Here is a 22,049-nt window from a genome sequence, read left to right on the forward strand (position 1 = left end):
CCATAGAACCCATTTTCAGGTTGAGGGACCCCCTGAAAATGACCATGGTAGTTTTTCCTTGCAAAAATTTAGCGTATTTAACATCCTTCTTGACAAGCTAGTATGACATGGTTGGTACCAATAGATTCTTTTCTAGTTTCATATGATACCCCTATCTTCACTCTAGCTTTAACACTGAGATCTACAATCTCCAAAAGATTGATTGCATGAATTCGTTAAAGAAATTAGTGGGGCTAACACAAATTTGCGTTAACGCATTATTATCACGTTATCCTTGACGGCCCTAACGATTATTTATTTCATAATCTTTTTTTTATGTATTTAATATTAAACACTCTAGGATTCCATATTTTACATCCTTATAGGGTTGGTATAAATTCTGCCGCAAAGTCACAGAAATGTTTTTTTTTTTTTTTTTCTAATGTGTTAATCAACACCTAACTGAGCTGCTTATGCCGACGTTATTATCACCAGCTGCACAGCGCAATGAAGCCTGAGCACAGAGGATGATTGAAATGGCTCATAGACCGAAGACGACACCTGAAAGCATGTTGATGGGGGAATTTCTCTCCTTGTCTCGGGAAAACCTGAAGCACATGCCACAGTGTGTGATCTTCTGAGATTTCACATGTTTTTACCTGTGAATGTAACAACACAGAAAAATATGCTGAGCGCATAGAAGACCTCGCAGGAGTGTTGATGGGTTGAATATGTGGAGATTCCGTGACAACATTCTCTAGATTCCAGGTTCAAATGTGGCTTTGCTGTTTGAATGCATGTCATACTAAATTGTGTTGTATTTTGTCCAGTTCTGATAATGCTGGTTGTTAATGGCGTGGCTGGTTGAGTGTTGACATTTCCAACAAGTGACGGTTGACCAGTAATGGCATACTTGAAGGTATACCACACTAGCTTTCAGGGAAAATGCAAATATCCACTGTGCGTCATGTCTAGTTTTTTATTAAAAGTCAGATTTCTGCTGTTTGCCCTTAAACAGTCTGTACACTGTCATGGCAACTCAAAATCAGTTGCTGTCTAGAGGGATCAGAGAGAGGCAACAATATTTGTTTTTTCAATTCTAAAGATCTTAAATGCATGCACGCATAGCGTCACTCTTGAGTGACATATAGCTTTATAAAGTGGTACAAAGACAACCTCAAAACTCTGTGCCAGGTGTCAACATCCTCCACGGCTTTTTTCTTTTCTGTCGATTGAGTAATTTATTAATCAACTAATCATTTCATCTCTATAACGTTTTGCAAATTGTGATAGAAAGAATAATGAAAATATATTCAAAAACTTTTTTGTCAGATTCTCTGTTTTGGCTTTTGCCAGATTCTTCTGCCTGTTTTTGCCAGCATTTACCCCTGACCTTGGATTTGGTCATATGCAGTCACTGTTTATATTGCTATGCAGTAAGAGCAGATTTCTTTCCCAACATACTATTTTAATAAAGGCAGTGAAGGGTTTTGAGATGTACATTTTGTTGTATTTATTCCAAACAAACTGCTGTAAATATTAGACCTATCACTTTCTGAGCAGCAGAGGATTTTTCTGAGGAAAGAGGCTTTCCTAAACTTTTTTAGGCTGGAGACATATTGTGTGCCATCAGTCAGCAGTAGGTTACATAGAGCAGCAAAAGAAGCATTTAATCGTTTTAAAATGTTGCTGTAAACTGATGTATAGAGTCAAATGTGCATTTTTCTTTTTTTTTAGGGTGCAACTAACATTTATTTTCATTGTTGATTAATTTGTCCTTTATTTTCTCGATTAATCGATTAGTTGTTTAGTCTTAAAGCTTCAGTAGGCAGAATATTTTTGGCATCATTGGGCAAAAAATCCATAATAACCTTTCAGCTTATTGTAATTCAAGTGTTCAGAGAGAGAGCGTTCCTATTGGCTGCACTCCGGCTGGTGGGCGGTGCTTGGTATTTCCTCAACTGATCTCAACATGGCTGCCGGGTCACAAACTTTCTCAATATTACAGCTAAACAGTACACTACAAAATATATTTGTAAATATTTTCTGAAAACATCTGAGGAGAGAAATAATCATTGCAGTAACAGAATATTGATTCATATTTGGTCAGCGCTGCCTAGTTTGACCGTTTGATCGGAGTTCGTGAGTGATTGACAGCTGGCTCTCGTAGACGAAAGCTGGACGGCAGACTCCAGATCAGCTCTGATTGGTTGTTTCCCCCCGGTCTGTGAAATCTTGCAGATGCCAATAGGAGCACCGGAGGACACAGAGGAACATGATTTTTTTCCTGATTACCTGTCTCATGCACTACTGTCAGGATATAGTGACAGTTTTATAAAAATAACTTTTTTGAATCATATTTGCTTCATTTCTACCCACTGCAGCTTTAAAATGTCATGTGAAAAATGTCATTCAGTGTTTCCTAAAGCCCAAGCTGACGTCCTCTAATGTCTTGTTTTGTCTACAAATTATTTGTTTATTGTCACAGAGGAGTAAAGAACATATTCACATTTAAGAAGCTGGAAACTTCTTAAAAATGACTCAAACCGATCAATCCATTATCAAAATAGTTGGCGATTAATTTAATAGTTGACAAATAACCGATTAATCGTTGCAGCTCTACACTCTTTAGTTTTTCTTATGTAGAGTCACTGAAGAAGAGTCTCAGCAGAGGATAACATGAGTGGCAGATATTTGATATTTAATAAACAGCCGATATCGACCCATCGGTCCATAAGAAACACTTTCAAATAATATAAAGGAAAGCATCCGGCATCGAGACTGCATGGGAAGAAATATGTGAGGATATGTGAGCAGCCCCTAACATGGGGATTTGCTTCTCAATCTCTCTGCCTCTCTCTCTCTGTTGCCCTTTCTGGGAAGTGCAGCAGCCTGTCAATAACTGTCAGAGGCTGTCTCAGTCAATCAGGCCTGTAAGGCTGCTTGGGCCTCTGGTGTAACAGGAGGATCTAACAGAAACAACCTATAACTGACACAGCTCCAGATCTATGCTCTGTAATCACTGGGGAGCCCACCTCTCAAACTGCAACCTCGCCAGCTGCCTGACAGTGGACACATGTGCCGTGTAATTGCTTTTCATACCATTCAACCTTTTAAAATTGATTACAGGCTACGCAAGAGGCTTTACTGAGAGGCGTACAGACAGACAGGGAGGGGGGCGGGGGGTAATACTTGACAATGTCATGCTACAAAACGTGTATGTGTAAACAATGTGGCTGGCTCCTCTTTCATGCTGTGAGGCGGCAACGCATTGAGTCATCACCCACAAAGGGTCTAATCCCCCTGGGCCTGTCTGACAGACCACCTAGCAAATGAAAATGAAAAAATGAAAATCTTTTGCTGGCTCTAAGAGTTATTTTTTTCTCAATTACTTAGCAGAGGCGGCTGCTCTGCTCTGATGTCTTTGTACGAGTGGGCATGGTGGTGTACATAAAAATAGGACCGTGTACATCTTGTGTAGGGATACCTGCATTTGTGCGTGTGTTTTCAGTTGGGCAAGGTGGGTTTGAGTGTGTGCTTTTTGTACATGCTTGTGTATGCAGCTGTTGGTAATTTTTTAATAATCCATGATCCACACTTTAATAAGGGTTTGAACTGTTTATATGGCTGACAGTAGGATGACATTTAGGTTGGTGTCCCTGGTTGCTTACTTTTATACCAGTGGTACTAATTAGGAAGTTTGCAACATCCTTGCAGCCAACTGGGCTCTCCTGAGTGCAGTCCTGTCAGTGTCCGTCTATACTGTATACTGGTAATATGGAATGAAAGTGGTTGTTAAGTAGTGCTGTCTATTGCATATGAAACATATTTTTCTAGCCTGGATGAATATGTCCATTCATGCAGAGTCATTTATCTGAAAGGGAGATTGCATTATTGTTGTGAGCCTCATGCATTGTGTGTTATGGAATGTGTGTTAATGGTTTGTGTTGCTTCTAACTGTATACAAAAACAGGATTTGCTGTCTTGCGTGCATGGCTTTGAGTGTTCTCTACAGTCTAAGAGTAAAACGAAAATGCACAGTCTCTCTTTAGGTCACTGAAGCACACACAAGGCTATGGGGGAATTTCCCCAGATCCCCAGAACTACCAAAACCCCAGGTTCAATGTGTGTCAGTTGGTTTTTGATAATTTGATTACTTGCAAATCTATTAGGAAATTTTAACCAATAAAATAAGGTATCAACTAATGTGAGCCCTTTATTAAAATCTAGTTTTAATTATTTTAGGTCATTTTATGTTCATATAGTGCATATTCTTAAAAAAAACACATCGATGTATCAATTCAATGGTCAATGATCCAATAACATAGATGCATATCATCATCTTTACCATACGCCCTTATTTTGAAATTCCCATGGCACATGTTTCACCAATTCTGTCCAAGCATACCTCCTTCCTAAACATTCAAACAGTCAGCTAGCGGCCTAGCGCCACGCAGATAATGGCAAGCAGCCAAGAAATAGACAATGAGGATGAAGAATAACCAGCGTATGTTGTGTGCTTAATGTTAGAAATTGCCGGTCGAGAGAGAGAGAGAGAGAGCATGTGTGTGTGATGTGTTGGTGAGTAACAAGCTACAACTCCTTAAGACCCAAGACTTCCTGGAAGTGCCAGTGTCTTGCTTGCCACCTGCTAGTAAAGGGAAGGGGGTTAGCAACAACTTCAGCCCAGGCTCAAGGTGGACAGGCTATTCTTCTTTTAGTGATTTAGTGAACAGTAACCAGAGCTCCGACAATAGGAGGTATATTTTTATTCTTTTTATTAAAAAGAAAATGTTTTTTTTTATTTAAATGTCTGGAAGAGCCCAGTAAAAAAAAAAAAGTCAAATCATATTTTAGTTGGCTCTGCTCTTTGCAGATGATGTGGTTCTGTTGGCTTCATCAGACCGTGACCTGCAGCACGCACTGGGTCGGTTAGCAGCCGAGTGTGAGGCGGTCGGTATGAGAGTCAGCACCTCCAAGTCTGAAGCCATGGTTCTCTGCCGGAAAACGGTGGATTGCACCCTCTGGGTTGGGAGTGAGTCACTGCCCCAAGCGAGGGAGTTCAAGTGTCCCGGGATCTTATTCAGGAGTGAGGGTAAAATGGAGCGGGAGATGGACAGGCGGTTTGGCGCAGTGTCTGCATGCAGTTATGAGGCTCTCGATTTAGCAGTCCATCTACGTTCCAACCCTCACCTATGGTCATGAACTTTGGGTAGTGACTGAAAGAATGAGATTATGGAAACTAGCTGCCGCAATGAGTTTCTTCCGTAGGGTGGCTGGGCTCAGCCTTAGAGATGATACGGTGAGGAGATCAGACATCCTGAGTGAGCTCGGAGTAGAAACGCTGCTCCAACTTGATGAAAGAGGCCAGCTGAGGTGGTTCGGGCATCTGATCAGGATACCTCCCTTTGGAGTTTTTTCAGGCACTCCCAACTGGTAAGAGGCCTGGGGTAGACCCAGAACACGCTGGAGAGATTATATATTTCATCTGGGCTGGGAACGCCTCGGGGTCTCCCAGGAAGAGCTGGAAAACGTTGCTGGGAAGAGGGAACGTCTGGAATATAGTTGTCTGGATGGATGGATTGTAGTGGCCTTTTGTTAGTTGATATAAATGTAACTGATAATGTTAAATGGGCCTATGATCTCGTCTCATATCGATCCCAGGCTCCTGAATCAGACCCGGCGCTATGGGTGGGCCCCAGGTGACCAGGCCTCCTAGAAATGAGCCAATGGAGGATGACCTCCTTTGAAGCATCATTTTACGTGTTTTGGCCAATCACAGATTAGCAAAAAAGAAATAAAATACATTGAATTGATAGAGGTCTCGCCTAAAGGGAGGATGGAGACCTGCCCCAACCACCACTTTCTTGCCTGCTCTGCAGGTGTCGCTGTTGAAGTTTTTTTTCCAAAGAAGAAATAATTGTATTTTATAAATGATACTGAGATCTGGAGGAGATTTTAGGAGGAGCAACCTCCTCTGCCTCTATAGACCAGCCTCCACTCTACAGTATATACTGTATACAGTGTGTATATATATGCAACTAAATGCACTTTGATGTATCACTGTAACTAAGCATTTCTGTTTTGTTTTTTATACTGTATTGGAATAAACTGAAACCAGAAGAAGAAGCCTGCTAAGTAGGATATGTGTCCTAAAATAGATAGTATGCGGTGGCTGTAATGTTTGCAAAGTATACACTTAAGCATGCAAAACTACTGGTCCTTTGAGATTCTAATCTCTTGTAGAGTTCATAGTGAGGTTAGCGTGAGAGAGAATGTCAGTGAATTTACCCACAAGTATCACAAATGAGAGTGTGTTTTTGAGTCCTGTCCTTTCAGTGTCTCCAGCACCTATATTCTGGAGTTCACTCAGCGGTCTCCCAGTCCTGTCGTGCAGAGCCTTTTCCTGCATTTTTTGTTCAGCGAATCTTTCTCCTTTAGTGTCAAGGATTAGTCTGACACCTCCTGACTCTATGCCTTTCAAATAAGGAGGACTCCTGCTGAAAAGCTGAGCGGGTGCTCACCATGTAAAGCCGATACTCACACTGCTGACGCTCCTCATCCTTGCCCTTTGCCTATCTCAGCTCTTGTAAAAAAAATCCATGAGAAGTCCCCAGTGATCAAGTAGATGTGAGAGGAAGAATGTGTGGTTTTAAAGGACTTTGGCTGTGGGGCGGCTGTGTGAAATAGTAATGTCCAACTCAGTCAGCGGGCCCAACAAGGAAAAGCGTATATTGCTCTCAGCTTGATCTTTCAGGAATGCTTATCTTCTAGTGTCCATTCTAGTAGAGTTTGCAAAGGATTGATGCTGAGGCAAGCAGTCAACCTAGTGGCAAGAATGGGCTGTGGTTTTGGGACACACGAGTGCCAGTTAAATACATCAAGGACCTTGTTTGACAGCATTTACCTTTTAGATAGGAGTGGTTACAGAATCACATTCAGTTGAGCTCAAAGCCCCCTTGTGGTATTGAAAAAGGAAAAGCTAGTGCGGAAGGTCAACGGAAGATCCAGGTAATTTTAAACCCGGAAGTCAAACTTCTTTTTATTCATGGGCCACTGAACAAATTTCAACGGAATGAACGGGGCCCCACTTCCACACTGAAAGAACATTGTGGGAATTCTCCCGGTACTCCCGATGGCCAGTTCAGGCCTGGCTACTGCTAACATGTTCTCAATGACAATGTTAACATGTGGTTGTTTAGCATCTATTGCTTAACGTGAGCCATCTTAGCTTTGTGTGATAGCATACTAATATTTGGTTATCATCCCTGAACACAAAGTACAGCTGAGGATGATGGGAGTCATTAGTTTCGCAGGTATTTGGTCATAAGCCAAAGTATTGGGGTATTGGATGTTGTTTTATGAAAATTGGGGATCACCAAAGTTATTACAGTTCATCATGTAAGAAATGTGTACTTAATTTCATGGCAATCTATCCAGCGGTAGTTGTGACATTTCATTCTGAGAGAAACAATTACAAATCTGATGTCACTAGACAAAGAGTCACGGGATCATTGTGTTAAGGAGTCCTCCTCCATGACCTCCTTCCATTTTGAACACTTTGAGAGCTTTCCTTTTCCACCACCCTCCCACCAGAATGCAGACTTTGCACACCATACATCGAAAGCCTTGTGCAAACTTTAAGATTTTTGCACCAATTGGACTGCCTCTAACACATTTTTGAGATTTGAGGCAAAATCTCTGAGTCAGGGCTGAAACTGTAACAAGTTCCAAGGTTCCAAGATGACCTCTTTGAGAACTCTCCCAGTTGTTCTGATTGTTTTCAGACCTTTTTGTCTTTTTATTTATAGCCAAAACATGGTTACCTTGTAGTTTGAGCACCTTGAAGCAGTATCCCATTAGAGTGCACAAGGAACTGGGAGCAGTGATGGAGGGAGGTAGTGGAAACAGAAACTTGTTGTTGTCGCTTGTTGTTGTTGACTATTGTGATCATCCACACCAGTCACAGATCTCTCTAGTTTTGTTATCAGTACAGGACCTTATCTGAGATCAGCGTTGTAGTTAGAGCACCCCAACATCAACATGAGAGCAGTCTGGGACAAACAAATTTTATATGTGTATATATAGCGATTCTGAGATTCCAACACGTTCTCATCCCAACTCGTTTGTCAGACCCCTCGGCTTTGCTTTCCGGTTGCAGGAAACACGTGCTTAACCCTCATCCTACCGACCCATTTCACCGACGGGGGTTCCTGGAGACACCAAAAATAAACTTCTATAATAAACAACCATTATAGCAAAATGTTGACTTGTTTCTTCTCAAAACATTATTAGTTGTGTAATTAGTGTCATCTGAAGAAAAAAACAAACCTATTATTAATTTAGGAAAGTTGCAGTTAATTTGCATTTTGTGTTTATGGAAATAGACAGAGCATTCAAATTTCAAATCCATCGCAAACTTTTGGAGTAATCCTGCTAACAGACAGACAGACAGACAGACAGACGCTGGTGAAAACATAACCCTTGGCCATGGCTGAGGTAACAATGTGAATTAAACAAAAACACTTGCTTGGGTTTAGGCTGCAAAACCACGTAGTTAGGTTTAGGAATAAACAACATAACTGGGTTGAAAATGACTACGTTTGTAAAGTGAAAATAAGAATTCACATTGTGAACACGGGACACGGAACAAACAGCAGATTGTAACGTGAAAGTGAGGAACGGTGGTCTCCTGGATGAAAGCCTTGTGTTTGTTGCAGTCAATCTTCCAAAAGTCCTCCGTTCAAACTGCATGACTGTACAGTCTGTCATTTAAATCTGCACTGTCTCAATCCTTCCTTGCATATCCAAACAGGCCATGTAGTGCTTATTGCCCTGGCATGTCTCCAAGAGATTGTTGATTTAAATCTGTTTTTGTTCAACATGGTCCCCTGGCTCCCAGGCATTGTCAGCCAGCCTTAGCCGCCAGTACCTCGCCATGTCGTCTGTGTCCCTGCATGCAGATTGATACCCAGGGCATTTATCAGCTGCAGGTCCACCGCACTGAGCCACATGTTAAGTCAGGTGGAAACCTGTGACTGGCAGCAGATAGGGCGAGGAAGCATTTTAGAGGCAGTGTTAAAATTAACCAGCGTAATGAGGAAATAAGTGACTTATTGGCGCCGCAGTCATTTCCTTCATTAAGGCTGATATTTATGAGCATCCATCAAGAGTGGAGCAGCCAAACGTTACGGCTCCAGGTTTATGGAGCGTGGATTGTCACCTTGTTCCAATTATCTGCTACCTTTGAATGTGCTGAATGTTTAAACATTCAGAGAAAAGGACACGGCACACCATTAGTTGTTGTGCGATGTGAAAAAGAAAGAGTGAGAGTAGAGGCTCGGCAGTGTCGGGTTATTTTTATTCATCATAGCAGCAATTAGCTGATTAGAGTAAGGATGCTCAGTGGCGAGGAAGGTGTTGGATGGAGGAGAATTACATGCCCCAGCCATTAAATGTGTTAGTGCTTTAAATGATGTTGAAGCAGTGTTTCTTTCTGGTTGAACAATGTCAGTTTTATGAGCAGGCTTCCATATCAATTTGTGAAAGCAATAAAAGCTGTTTTCTTGATCTGTAGCCAGCGCCGGCATTCATGCTTGTGTTTCTGACATTATCAGTAATTAACAGGCTAAAAAGATTTTTAATATAAATAAAATAGACTGGTTAGTGGTGGCGTCTGTTTTTTTCAAATATACTGTAGTAAATCCTCTATGGTATGAAGGTCTTAAGAATAATAGTAGAAATTAGCATATGAATCTAAAGCTTTTTGGAAACTTAAAATGAAGATGACATTGTAAAACATTTGAGTCACAAGGTTTGAAAACTCATTAAAATAGCTGATTGGGTTATACAATGTGAGTATATAGAAGCATATACAGATGGGTGAAAAATGTAATGTAATAATGTACTGGAAAAAATAAATAAATAAATAAACTGAGCTACTGGTTCTCCAAGTCTGTGGAACTCATTGAGAGGATTGAAGACCATTCTTCCGAAAAATGTTTCCCCATCTGGTGTTTTGGTGATGCCGGTTGGGAGAGCTGTCTTACACGTTGCTTCAAAACCTCCCGTAGGTGTTCGACTGGTTCTGGTGACCGTCAGACCGGCTGGTCACGCCAATTCTGGGCCAACATTTAAGAGTATGGCTTTCTAATGCTGCTGTTATGTGAATCTCGACACAATTGGTGGACATGGTGGTTGTGCTCAGTGTCCTTATGCAGCCTTTTGCCTCACTACGGGAATGTTTAATTTGGAGGGCTGCAAACATCGCTGTGGTCTCGTCAGCAGTAGAGGACAATTCTTCTATGAATGCATGATGGAGCTCTTTGTAGTCATTTCTGATACTGGGAGGTTGTGTCTGTATAAACGTATGAACAGCTTTAGAGCTGGTTCTCCACACAAGTTTAATTTTCTCCCTTTTGGGATGCATTGGGCAAGTCAATTAGTTTGTGATCTAATTCTCTAAAGTAGTCAATATGATGATCACAGTTTGTCTGGATCAAAACATTCAATGTCCTTAGCTATAACTGAAGCACTTCAAGACACTCAAGCCGCGACTAAGCTAGAGCACTGTTATGGACGTGTGCGTCATGTACTTCAGTTCTCTCTGGTTGAGAGGCAGGGGCTGAACATCACTCTCGTGGTAGAGAGAAAAGGAGAATGAACAGGCTGAACCTTCGGAGGGATGAGCACTGATGAAGGTGTCACGTCTCAGTAGCTGAGAAGAAGGCGGGCTTCTATAGAATATAAACTACATGTGTCTTCACTGTCAGTTTCAGAAAGGTGGGAAGTCAGGTTGCTGTTAGCTCTGTCTCTCAGAGGACGGTTGAGGAGCTGACTTCATTCCCAGGGCCCTTGAGTCAGTTGGAAATTCTTCACTTCTGAGTGGAGAGGGAGAGTTAACCTCTCATCAGGAGGAGTGTGAATCGGAGTAACCAGAATCACAATGGCTGAACGACTGTGGTGGGGAAAGACATTCTAGTCTAAGCCCGAACAATTTCTCTTTGTGTGAGCAAAGATTTAACTCTGCTGAATGCAGGTCTTCTAAGTAACGCGTCATTTTCTTATTAGCTGCCTGAACTTCACGGAGGAGACTTGCTTTTTTGCGTTCTTAGGGATTCTATACCTTCTTTTCCAGGGCTGCTTTGCTCTAAATGGTAAGGCTAGTTTTGCCTGTGAAAGATCAGAAGCAAGCATTTTAACAGTGGGTCAATCGCTACTCAATGACAAGTGTGATGCACAAACCGCATCCCTTTGGATGCGGTTTGTGCATCACACTTGTCATTGAGTAGCGATTCTATTTATTTCCTGCACTCACTGAAACTCAACCTGCTGATGAGTTCAGGGCAGCCAGGGTTTAGGCTCTGTGCTATAGTGAAGAAGCTCTACACATGGGTTCTCCATTGTTGTGCCTGGAATGGAGGGATGACACTACACAGAATGTCTTGGACAAAAAAAACAATGTTGTGTGCTATGGTGTTGCGTTGGCAGACACCTTGTAGTGTAGCTTGGGAGGTACACTAGCCTAATAAACTGGCCTATACTATAGGGAAGTAGCTTTCTATGAATGAGAGGTAGCTATACGGCACCACTAGTGGGCATAAAAGATTAGGGGCCAGAGTCCTAAACGAAGGTTTACAACGAAAGTTTGCTTACCAACTTTTCAGCATGCACTAAATGCAAGGCAGTAACAGCTGGGTACAAAACTTATATCACAGGGCTGGTAGCACACTGTGGCTCTATCTCAGACTGCGTGGCAGTAACAGCCAGGTACAAGCTCTATATGTGGCACGCTGTGTTTTAATTAAAGGAACACTTGAACTAACAGCAAATTGTGACTGATGGACTAGATTGCATTGAATACCTGGTATTCATAAGCTGAACCAAAATTCTTACAAGTTCTACAGAGTAGGTTAACTTGGATTACCAGCAATCGCAATTTCTTAAAGTAACACTACGAGGCTTAAAGTGCGATCAGTAATCCAAATCTCTCCAATTACAATTCTCACCACAATGTACTTGTTTATAACTACAGCTGGACGTCTACTCCTGTGGAAGACTAGTGGTGTAGAATGTAAACACGTTTGTGGTTTGTTTAGAGGTGGAAACTAAATTTTGGATTTTACCCAAAAAATATGCTACAATTAATATTGCACAATTATGAATAATTGGCAACAATACTATGACTCACATGGGGCACTGTTATTTTGGGGATGCAAGAAGGAGCTGGTCTAGTTATTAGAAAATATTAAAGATAATTATTCATATCAATAAAATCTATATTAATGAATTATCAATATATATATATTAATAATAATGTGGCACTAAATTATGTTGGTACATGAGCTCAAAAAGGCATTGGAATGGCAAAATTAATAATACTTATCAAAATAATTCTTAATTATGTTAAATAATATGACTTTATTCATCAAAATCATCCGTGGGCAACACTCTTAGAAACAAAGAGAAAATGATGGCTAATTAATGCAGTCTCTTAAATAAGTCTCATAAAGTATACTAAGCTATCAATTTGGAACTCTGATTAATAATTGAATTCATAACTATGACCATAAATCACCATATCAATAGCTACAGTTGGAGGATTGTAGTTCTTGCATAGCAGAGGTTGGCATTATTCGCTCTTGTACAACATTAAACAGACCAGCATGTATATTCCACAAGCATTTATTTACAAGATAATAAAACACAATATTAATCGGACTAAATAACTAAACTAAACAAACCAAACACAGTGTGTGTGTGTGTGTGAGAGAGAGAGAGAGAGAGAGACAAACAAAGACAAGATGGCTTTTGTCTCAAAATGGCAGCTGAGGTTTCATAGACTACACAACAACAGGGCTGACCATGGCTGTTTTCGAAACCGCATACTGCATACTACTGAGGAGCGCAGTATGCAGTATACAGTACATACTGTATACTGCGTTCCTCAGTAGTATGCAGTATGTGACAGTTAAAGTGATGTATTTAGCAGTATGCTAGACGAGGCTTAAGCCTTCAAACCAGCTCTTAAAGCACAGGACAAAAAAACTAACTTGTACCACTATTACAATATTATCAAAAAATACAACTTTGATTTTGTTGTTTATGTTGTGCTTGTTTACTTTATAAGATACTGCAGGTTTAAACTATTTATTCTGACAGCTCATAAAGAAGTCCGACAAACAGGATCATCAACGAGGAGAGACGGGAAATATAAAACATTCATCCACAACGTTTACTTTACTCAAACTGCTTTTTCAGTTACAGCAAAAGGACTGATCTCCCTCCAGATATTAGAGAAATGTTAAAAAAGTGTCATGTTGTCTCATCAGGAACCTCTCTGCCCCGTCAGAAGCTGCTCTTTCCCTCTCCTCTTCTCTCTCCTCTTCCTCTCCTCTCATCTTCCCTCGCCACTCTGCTGCTCTGCAGCCGCTCTGTGAGCGTCACTGGCCGGCTCTCCAGCGAGCTACGCCCGCGGGTGATTGTGGAGCTTTTTAACTCGAAAAAAGGCAAATAAACACAGGTTCCTGTTAATTTATAATGGACATCTGTGTTGTGATATTTAAACAAACTATCCGTCAACAAGGAAATCAAAGCCTCTCGTCTACAGACCGGTCTCTAGAGAGCTCCAGCAGCTCATAGCGGTCTCTGAGCGTGACTACCCGGCTTGCTGGCAGCGACCCGGGCAGGCGCTCGCTGGCTGTCACGGTATTCTGTGGAGCTTCTAAACTCCGACAACGGTGGAACAAATGTTCGATTCGCCATCTAACTTCGTAAAACTGCCGATATTAATAATCTACACAGTTGATTTCTCGCCTCAAAAACTTTCAGAAGTGAATTTAGTGATGAAATGGCTACAGAAAACGTAAAAAAAGAGCAGCTTTTGGCTGCTGTTTTATACCCGTAGCCTGTGCTGTTCCGCCGCTTTGCATTGTGGGATACAGTAGGCGAGATAGACTGGTCCGATGCATACTGGAGAATTTTTCCAAATCAGTACGTCATCCGGGTATTTCTGGCATACTGGAGATTTTGCTTTTGTTCGCATACTGCATACTACATACTACATACTACATTTTGGCCAAATCAGTATGTACTACTAGTATAGTATGCGGTTTCGAAAACAGCCCATGTGAAACTACCAAGATGATTGAATCAAAGATGGCCACCAGGACATCAAACACAATGGTGTCTTTGTCTTGTCTTTGACATGTGTTCAGTCACAACTAAGGGTTGTGTGACGTGGAATTTTTTAGTCTAAATGTGTGTGTTTGTGTTCAAAACCAGTTCACCGTTTGTGTACGTGATCTTAATATGTGTCGGATAATGTGGAGGGCTAGAAAAGAGTTGTTTAGAATGCAAGGCCCTTTGTCTGTGTGGAGCAAAACTAAAGTCATGAAAAAACCCTCTGGGTTCAATAAAGTATGTCTTCTTCTCCGTCTTCTAAAAAAAGACAGGAACCATCGTGTGAATGTTATTTTCTCGGCTGCTTCTGTAATCAACCCCCCAAATTATCCCCCTTCCAGTTAACAGGGTTATTTAAAAGTAGATTGAATGCTCATTGTTTTGTTGAAATTGCATTACAGTTAATAGTAGCCATTATTTATCCACACCGCTTGTTGGCGGTGTACTACACTGATATATTTATATAGCAAAATTGAAATTCTACTGGTGATATAGTTGGTGAGATAGACACATCCTAATATCTGCTGTTATAAGATGATGCATGATAAACAGCTCATGTAAGAGCTGTCTGGTTTTCTTATTAATGTGCACTCAGGAAGAGAAACTTTGCTTCTTTGGAAAAAAAATGCCTCTAAAGTTTGCCGGAGTCACAGCAGCACAGTGTGCAGACGTGCACCAGCGATGTACCTTAGAAAATAGCTCCCTCACAGATACAAGGCACAGGTCGCACCAGGATACACAAAGTTCTTACATTCTTTGAGAATCCAACAGTTTGCATAAAGATGAGCACGATCATTACCTGCAAGGCGTCATAATAAATTGTTCATTGTAAAAAGAAAAAAGAAACTATACTCTATTTGATGCAGATGATGTATAACTTATACAGCAATAGCTGAGATGGAGATAACCTCAGTATTTGTGTGGAAAACAGCTTGTGGTAGCTGGTTTGATACCTTTGCCTCCACATGTGGCGACAGTATGGACGAAACCGCCGTCCCTCTGAGAGCAAAACTCCGGCTCAAATTGCAGGGCTTTCAAACATTAAGATATCACGCCACATTGATTTCTTCACAGCATGTTTCTTCTGCTGTTGTTTGTTTTTTAAATGTCATGTATGACATGAATACGTAATTGGCTGTAAATGTATTAAAGACAACAAGGAAGCAGGTTTTGAAAGAAATTAAAGAATCCTGATGGAGTCACTTTTTCATCAGATGTGTTCAGTGGTCCGATTTCTTCTGCAGATAGAAATAATTAATTGAGTTCATACACTGTACCCGCCGAACCCATCATCCAGTTTGTCCCTCTCATCCGCCATCAAATATCAGCAGGAAAAAATCTCAAAAAAACCTAACCTCCATCTGTTTATATATAGGACTGTTTTCGACTTGTTATTCACTGATTGTGTAAAAAATTGCTGCCGTTGAGCGTTCTGTCACGTTTCTCATCATAGTCATATCCCGTATGTCTAGTGTTTTTTTTCCGATTTGTTCCACTTGTCAGTTGTCTGTCATTTACCTGCTTTTACAGCAAAAAAGTGTGTGGTGGTGTCTGTTTCTGCAGAGACCCTGCAGCCCTCTGCCTGGATTTTCTCTTTTCTTCTTCTTCTTTTGTTTTTCTCGGTACGCTGCTGTTCTTCAGCCAAGAGCCTTTGGGGGGCCATTGGGTTTGTAACCCCAAGCTAATAACAGCATGCAGGGTGTGCAGCCTGTGGTCAAATAGATCTTGGCTCCTGATCTCGTTCATTGGTTTGTGGATTGCCGTTTTGAAGCCTCGAGTTCGGTATTTTGTCTGTCGCCATCATTGGTTTTTGCAACCAGAAGTGACACAAGGGGGTGGAGCTAAGTACAACCGAACGCTGAATAAGACATTTCTAGGCGACCAAAAATGTTACAATTAACTTTCATGAACTGAAAACACACTGTGTTAAAGGGTTAAAGCCCCGCCCTAAAGCATCCCTTGCTTTATGGTCTATTTGACTCTAAATGTGACCATAATTTACTAAATGAACATAATGCTGTTTTGAAGAAGACTTGAAACTATAGCGACATCACTAGTTTTCACCCCTAGGTCCATGTCATTCCCTGCTTTTATAACACAAAGCAAATCTCTCTGCATGCCATGACTGTTACATATTAACATATAACCTAACTTACCATGCCACCTAATGGAGGGTTTTATCAGAATACATCTGCAGCAGCCCCTGCCAGTGCCTTGCTTTTCTCATTTTTCCAGGAAGTATTGAACACAAAGAAATCCGAGTATAATGGTGGTATGAATAGCTAAAGGAAGTGTGTGTTATAGCAATATGATAAAGACATCCACCTGTCCTGCGATAGGTAATGTCAGCGTATTATTTCCATTCATTCACCTTGCCGCCTGTTTTGTTTTATGTGTGGCCTCTCTTTACACCTGCATCCATTCATTTACCCATTTAACAAGGACAACATTGATTGAGAGAGGTGGTGAGAGGGCCGATTCGATTTCAGGGGACAGAATTGGATTTGATGGTGGGGCGTAATAGCTTTCATGGGCTTTTACGGCACTGAATAGCTTAGCTGGAGCTGCCTTGATGGGACTGAGGTGTAATTCTGAGAAGTATCCCGGGGATGGCAGGAGCACAAACATCCTGTTCCTTATTTTCCCAGTCCGCAGAGCTCTCCGTGCTTTACCCAGAAGACACGAGCACAGGACGCCATGTGAGGTCAAGACCTACCTTCAAAACTAGAAAATAAAATGCACTTATAAGTTAAGCTCTCACAATCTGAGATTGGTGTTTCCAAAACTGTGTTTAGATCGATGAGCTGCCACGGGGAACAACAGTCGTGAACTGGGCCGGGTGTTCGCCAAACCGAAAAGAAAGAGGGGTAACCTGCTGTGAATTGTCGTTAAAGACACGTTGGCGGCAGCACAAAGGCTGTTTATTTGTGGAACAAAATCTGGGCCTTGTGGCTGAAATAAGATGTGTTCAGACTCCATGCCACACTTTGGGTAATCATTCCCTCCTAATTGCTCTCCACTTGGTCCACTCTAATTTCATTCATCTGCAAATTGCTCTGAGGAGAACAGTTTTGTACAAATTATGCTCTGTGTATACTTTGCCTTTTTATAATATGTTAGCTTTTGAATTTGGAACATTTTCCACAGAGCAATCATTTTAAAATTTGCAAGTCGTTGCTGTTATACTGTTGTTTGTAAAGCAAAATGCAGTCGGAAGTGTTTTTTTTTCCTGCTAAATTGTGTATCTAACTGAGAGGGATTTGGCTTGCTATTGTTCATTTCAGTATTGTTCTATGTTGGTTTTGCAGGTGCTATGGGGGATGCTCAGCCTGACACCCTACCCTCAGTGCAGGGCACCTTACCGCACTTCATCCAGGAGCCGGAGGACGCCTACATCGTCAAGAGCAACCCCATTAAGCTGCGCTGTAGAGCCGCGCCCGCCTTACAGATCTTCTTCAAATGCAACGGGGAGTGGGTGCACCAGAATGAGCACTTTTCCCAGGAGTATAAGGACCTCAACACTGGTAAGATGAAGCTTCGTTTCCATCTTCCAGACAGTGCTAACATATAAAATATGATTGTAGTGTAGTGTAGGTGGATGCACTTACAGTATAACAAAATTTCAGTGCCCCGCTGCATCTGATAGCAACACACCGAGGCACCCTTTAGCATCTGTATGGAACGCACCGGGCTTTCAACTAACATCAATGTAAACTCATCCATGTCGTTATTAGACGGTCAGAGCAACTGGTGTAGTTAAAATAGAGTCCACATACAGTAGGGCGTGCGGGAGAGGAGGATGGATGGGTCAAACAAACGTGACTTTCACCCTGGAGACCGCTGTTCGTGTCCCGTGTGAAACCAAGTCAACATTGACTTATTTGACCCGAGCTTTGATACGTAACTTCCAGACTTTAATAACGGCATTTACGTAAGCGTAGTTATTTTATGTAACAAACGTATTCCTTTTAACCCAAACCACAATCTTTTCTTAAACCTAACCAAGTAGTTTTGTTGCGTACATAAACCATAAAAACTAAGTAAACCTTGGAAGTTTCTTTTGAAAAGAGACTGAATGCATGTGATTTAAAGAACCGGTGTGTAACAATTAGGGGGATCTATTGGCAGAAATGGAATATAATATTAATTAAGTATATTTTCTTTAGTGTATAATCACCTGAAAATAAGAATGGTTGTGTTTTCGTTAGCTGTTCATATCTACATGGGGAGCGGGTCCTCTTCATGGAGTCCGCCATGTTGCACCGCCATGTTTCTACAGTAGCCCAGAACGGACCAACCAAACACTGTTATCTTTTCCTGCTTGGATCGGAGTCGATAGCGTTACTCGCTCCCGTCGCCGCCGCTCTCTCTCTCTCTCTTACTCACCTTCCATGTACACACACACTCTACACACTGACTCTACTGTAACTGGCTCTAGAGAGAGACATTCACGTTTTTACGTCGGCCACCGTATAGCTCTCCAACAGGCTTGGCACACGGGAGAGGCTTCAGTTGGTTGCAATCTCCTCACCTCACCAGATCCTACACACAGTTCCTTTAATTCAGCAGCACAATACTTCAATAACATTGTCAGAAAGCATGTGCCCTTTAAGTATCCTTGGAAAGTGGATGAAGGCCACAAGCTTTCATTCTGGATTTGATCCAAAGGTTTTGTTCACTCACTGAAAACACAGGAAATATCTTTCATCTTGTATTAATGTAGCATTTCTCTCTGCGTGTAGATGATTCCAGGTCTTGACCACAGCTACTTATACTGACCTTCAATAAGAATATCAGTGTGGCCTCAGATGGTTTAAGCCTGAAAGCCAACAAAGGCAAAGCAGCTTCAGTAATCATCGCTGGGTCAAGCAATATGTGCAGTATGTGCTTATTTTAAGCTCCTTGCATTGCTAGATGGAGGGGGGATACTGTACCACATCAGCACAAATTCAGCCAGTTTCACATGAGTCGTCACTCACGTAAATGCATATATGCTTTTCTGTTATGATCACACACTCTGAGTTCCTTCCCTGACTGCAGCTAAATAAATGCTTGTAAAACTGGGAACTTCATTGCACATTTGATTATTTCAGCTCTTAAATAACATTTTTGAATTAATATTTAATTGAAGGGCAGCTACCTTGGAGTTCATAACCAGTGAATAGATGTTATGGGTCACCCTGCCTTTAAAGCATTTACTGTCAAAGAATGTCATCAGTGTGGGTGGAGAGTGGAGAGGTCCATTAAACTCTGAGAGGCTTGGAAATAGAAAAACGGATGCTGACATATTTAACTGCAAAATATTGGCACTGGTTCGGCAAGTGAAAACCCACATTGATGGCAATGGTTATTTGTCAAAGTCTTGTTTAAAGCCCCTGGTAACTTTTAAACGTAGGGATAAACTCATGACTAAATTAGTCACGATTGAAGTTGAACTTATAAAAAACATCCTGAGTTATCTATGGGGATTTTAACACTGAAATTTCAATCATAGTTTGATTCAAATGTTGCTAAACTCACAACACCTCAAACCAGGGAAGAGAGCACAGTTATACCCCAACACTTTTCTAACTTTAACAGAAAAAAAAATAAAAATAATGTATTTATGTGGGAGAATCTTAGTGAGAATCTTTGGCTGGATGGATGGGTCAACAAGACATGTGACTAAGAAATGGGAGGTCGCTGTTTTAATGCTGGTTTCCAACAAACAGTCAACTTTCCTTTTGGTGTCTGTGATCTTTCCCATACAAAAGAAAATAATTTTCTGCTTTAACTTTGAAATACCATTTTAGAAATGGAGAGAAAGCTAGCGAGAGTTTTTTTTATAAAATCTAGATATTAAAGGAGCATTCCACCAATTTTACACATAAATGTAGTTTGGTTAGTCCACTCCTAGCCTGTGAAAACAGTTCTATAATGTCTTCTGTGACTCTGTAGGGAGCCCTCCAATGTTTAACTTAATGACTCTGATGATGTCACCAGGGTTATCTCGACTAAGGCTTGGAGACCACACATTTATAACAGAACGCCAGAGCTGCAAACTGGGGACATGGTGTTTGAAAGGCAATGGGTGTTAACCAGGCAGGGAGGTTTTAATGAGGTGCTACCAAGTTGCATTATGGGAAATGTAGTATCGGGTGTTTCTGGTGCTTGACACATAGTAGATTATCGGCCTCTGCTGCACCACATTTGATTATTTAAAACAAATATGTAAGAGTCTCTTGAGTATGTCTTTAAACGTTGTTTTACTCTATTAATAGAGACCTAAATAACAAGGCAGCGCGTTTTCCTTCTCTTTATCCGTCTCAGCAGAGCACCTGCTTTATTGGCCTGTTGTTCCTCTTATTAAGCACGTTGAGTGTTGTGCCATGAAAATTAAAGAGTTATTTAGAAGCCTCAATAAACCTGATTTGGTTCTAAATTGCGTTATGCTTTTAATCATGGTTTTTTTAAAGCCTAAATTGTGCTTCCTGGTTATACAATTATTTTTATTTATTAGGTATAAGCCCCGGTTGCACTCTGTTTATTTCTGTTTTCATGTTCAGAAATTAAATGGAGTTGAAGTTAAGTGATTCTATGTTTGGACCATGACTAATCGCTGAGGAGATATGTGGACCCTCAGGCTAGACCAGCTGGAAACCTTAAAATAATGCTTGTTACAACACGGTCTACAGTCAACACATGTTCGGCAAATTCTGATATGAGTTTCGGGTTGTGATTTATAGTGTGAGGGAAGCAGTGTCGGGCCATACCAATTAAGTCCCATTAGTTTTTGTCAGGTGGAAGCGTGTTGATTAGAGGACCTGACTGAAGCCTCCTGAAGGGATTTCTGGCAAACAACAAAGCCAATGTGACACCTCGGCTGGAATGCTCTGTGATTAGAGGCTGTGAGAAAGCCGTCTTTCTTGTATTCATGAAGGTCCCTCCACAGGAAAGAGGCTTTAATTGCTTCTGGAAGTTCATTATAGTGTGATTGCTGTGCTGTGAAATTGTCGTGCGCTTGATAATGGCAAAATGAAATTTGGAACTTCGGTTGTTTGCTGTTCTGTGTGCAGAGGAAAAAAGTACAAGGGGAAGTTCACTCTGCGGTATTCGTCAGCTCACCTCATATGCCACATGAACGCCCAGCATCCAGCAGGAGGGAAGCTAATCAGTGGATTTGACAGATAAGAGTGAGAAACTCTACCAAAAAGCCTGCTTTGCCTCAAGGCTACAACATGCAGCTGTGTTAACAAACCTCCAAAGTACTGTCTGAAATTTCTGACTCCAAAATTAGAGCAAGAAACTCCAAAAATAACAAATAACACATGTTTCCTCTTATAATTATTATAATTTAAAAGTGCAATTCATAAGAAGTAAAACACACTGTTGCTCAATTCAATAAACTCAAGAGTTTTGCTGCCATGTCTGTCTGGCATGACCGCTAGATTATTAGGGCTGCACCTAACGATTATTTTTTTAACGATTATTTTTTCGATTAGTCGATTAATCTAACGACTAATTCACAATTATTAGAAATATTTTTTTTATAAATAAATAAATATCAAAAACTTGACTCATTATTATTTCAATACTTTATTCAAATATCTTCTCTTATAAACATATACATAAAACAAGAATATTATTATGGCATTATTTCACAACAAAACATATCCCAGTCTTTGCTGGTAATCTGTTTTCAGTCCAACATAAAATTTCTCCAAAATAAAATTAAAACAAGAGCTTGTATTGTAAATTCATGTAAAAGAAATAAAGTGCAATGTTCTTTTTGTAGAAAAAGTCCTCCACTCTGCTTTGTCTCATCCTGAAAAACAGACACAGAAGAGCCCATTAGAATAATGATAATAGTGGCACATTTTAAAACAGGTCTAATTTCCACAGCACTGTTG

At 40.9% G+C, this 22,049-nt stretch overlaps 1 protein-coding gene across 1 annotated transcript in view; it reads left to right on the forward strand.

The window, feature by feature from the left end:
* Positions 1-22,049, forward strand: part of unc5db (unc-5 netrin receptor Db) — a 208,239-nt gene that overhangs the window by 80,122 nt on the left and 106,068 nt on the right. Inside the window, 1 exon segment of the mRNA XM_074637598.1 lies at positions 17,469-17,684. Within this exon segment, the coding sequence (XP_074493699.1) occupies positions 17,469-17,684 (216 nt within the window).

Source organism: Sebastes fasciatus, chromosome 6 (genome assembly GCF_043250625.1).
Source record: "Sebastes fasciatus isolate fSebFas1 chromosome 6, fSebFas1.pri, whole genome shotgun sequence".
NCBI lineage: Eukaryota > Metazoa > Chordata > Actinopteri > Perciformes > Sebastidae > Sebastes > Sebastes fasciatus.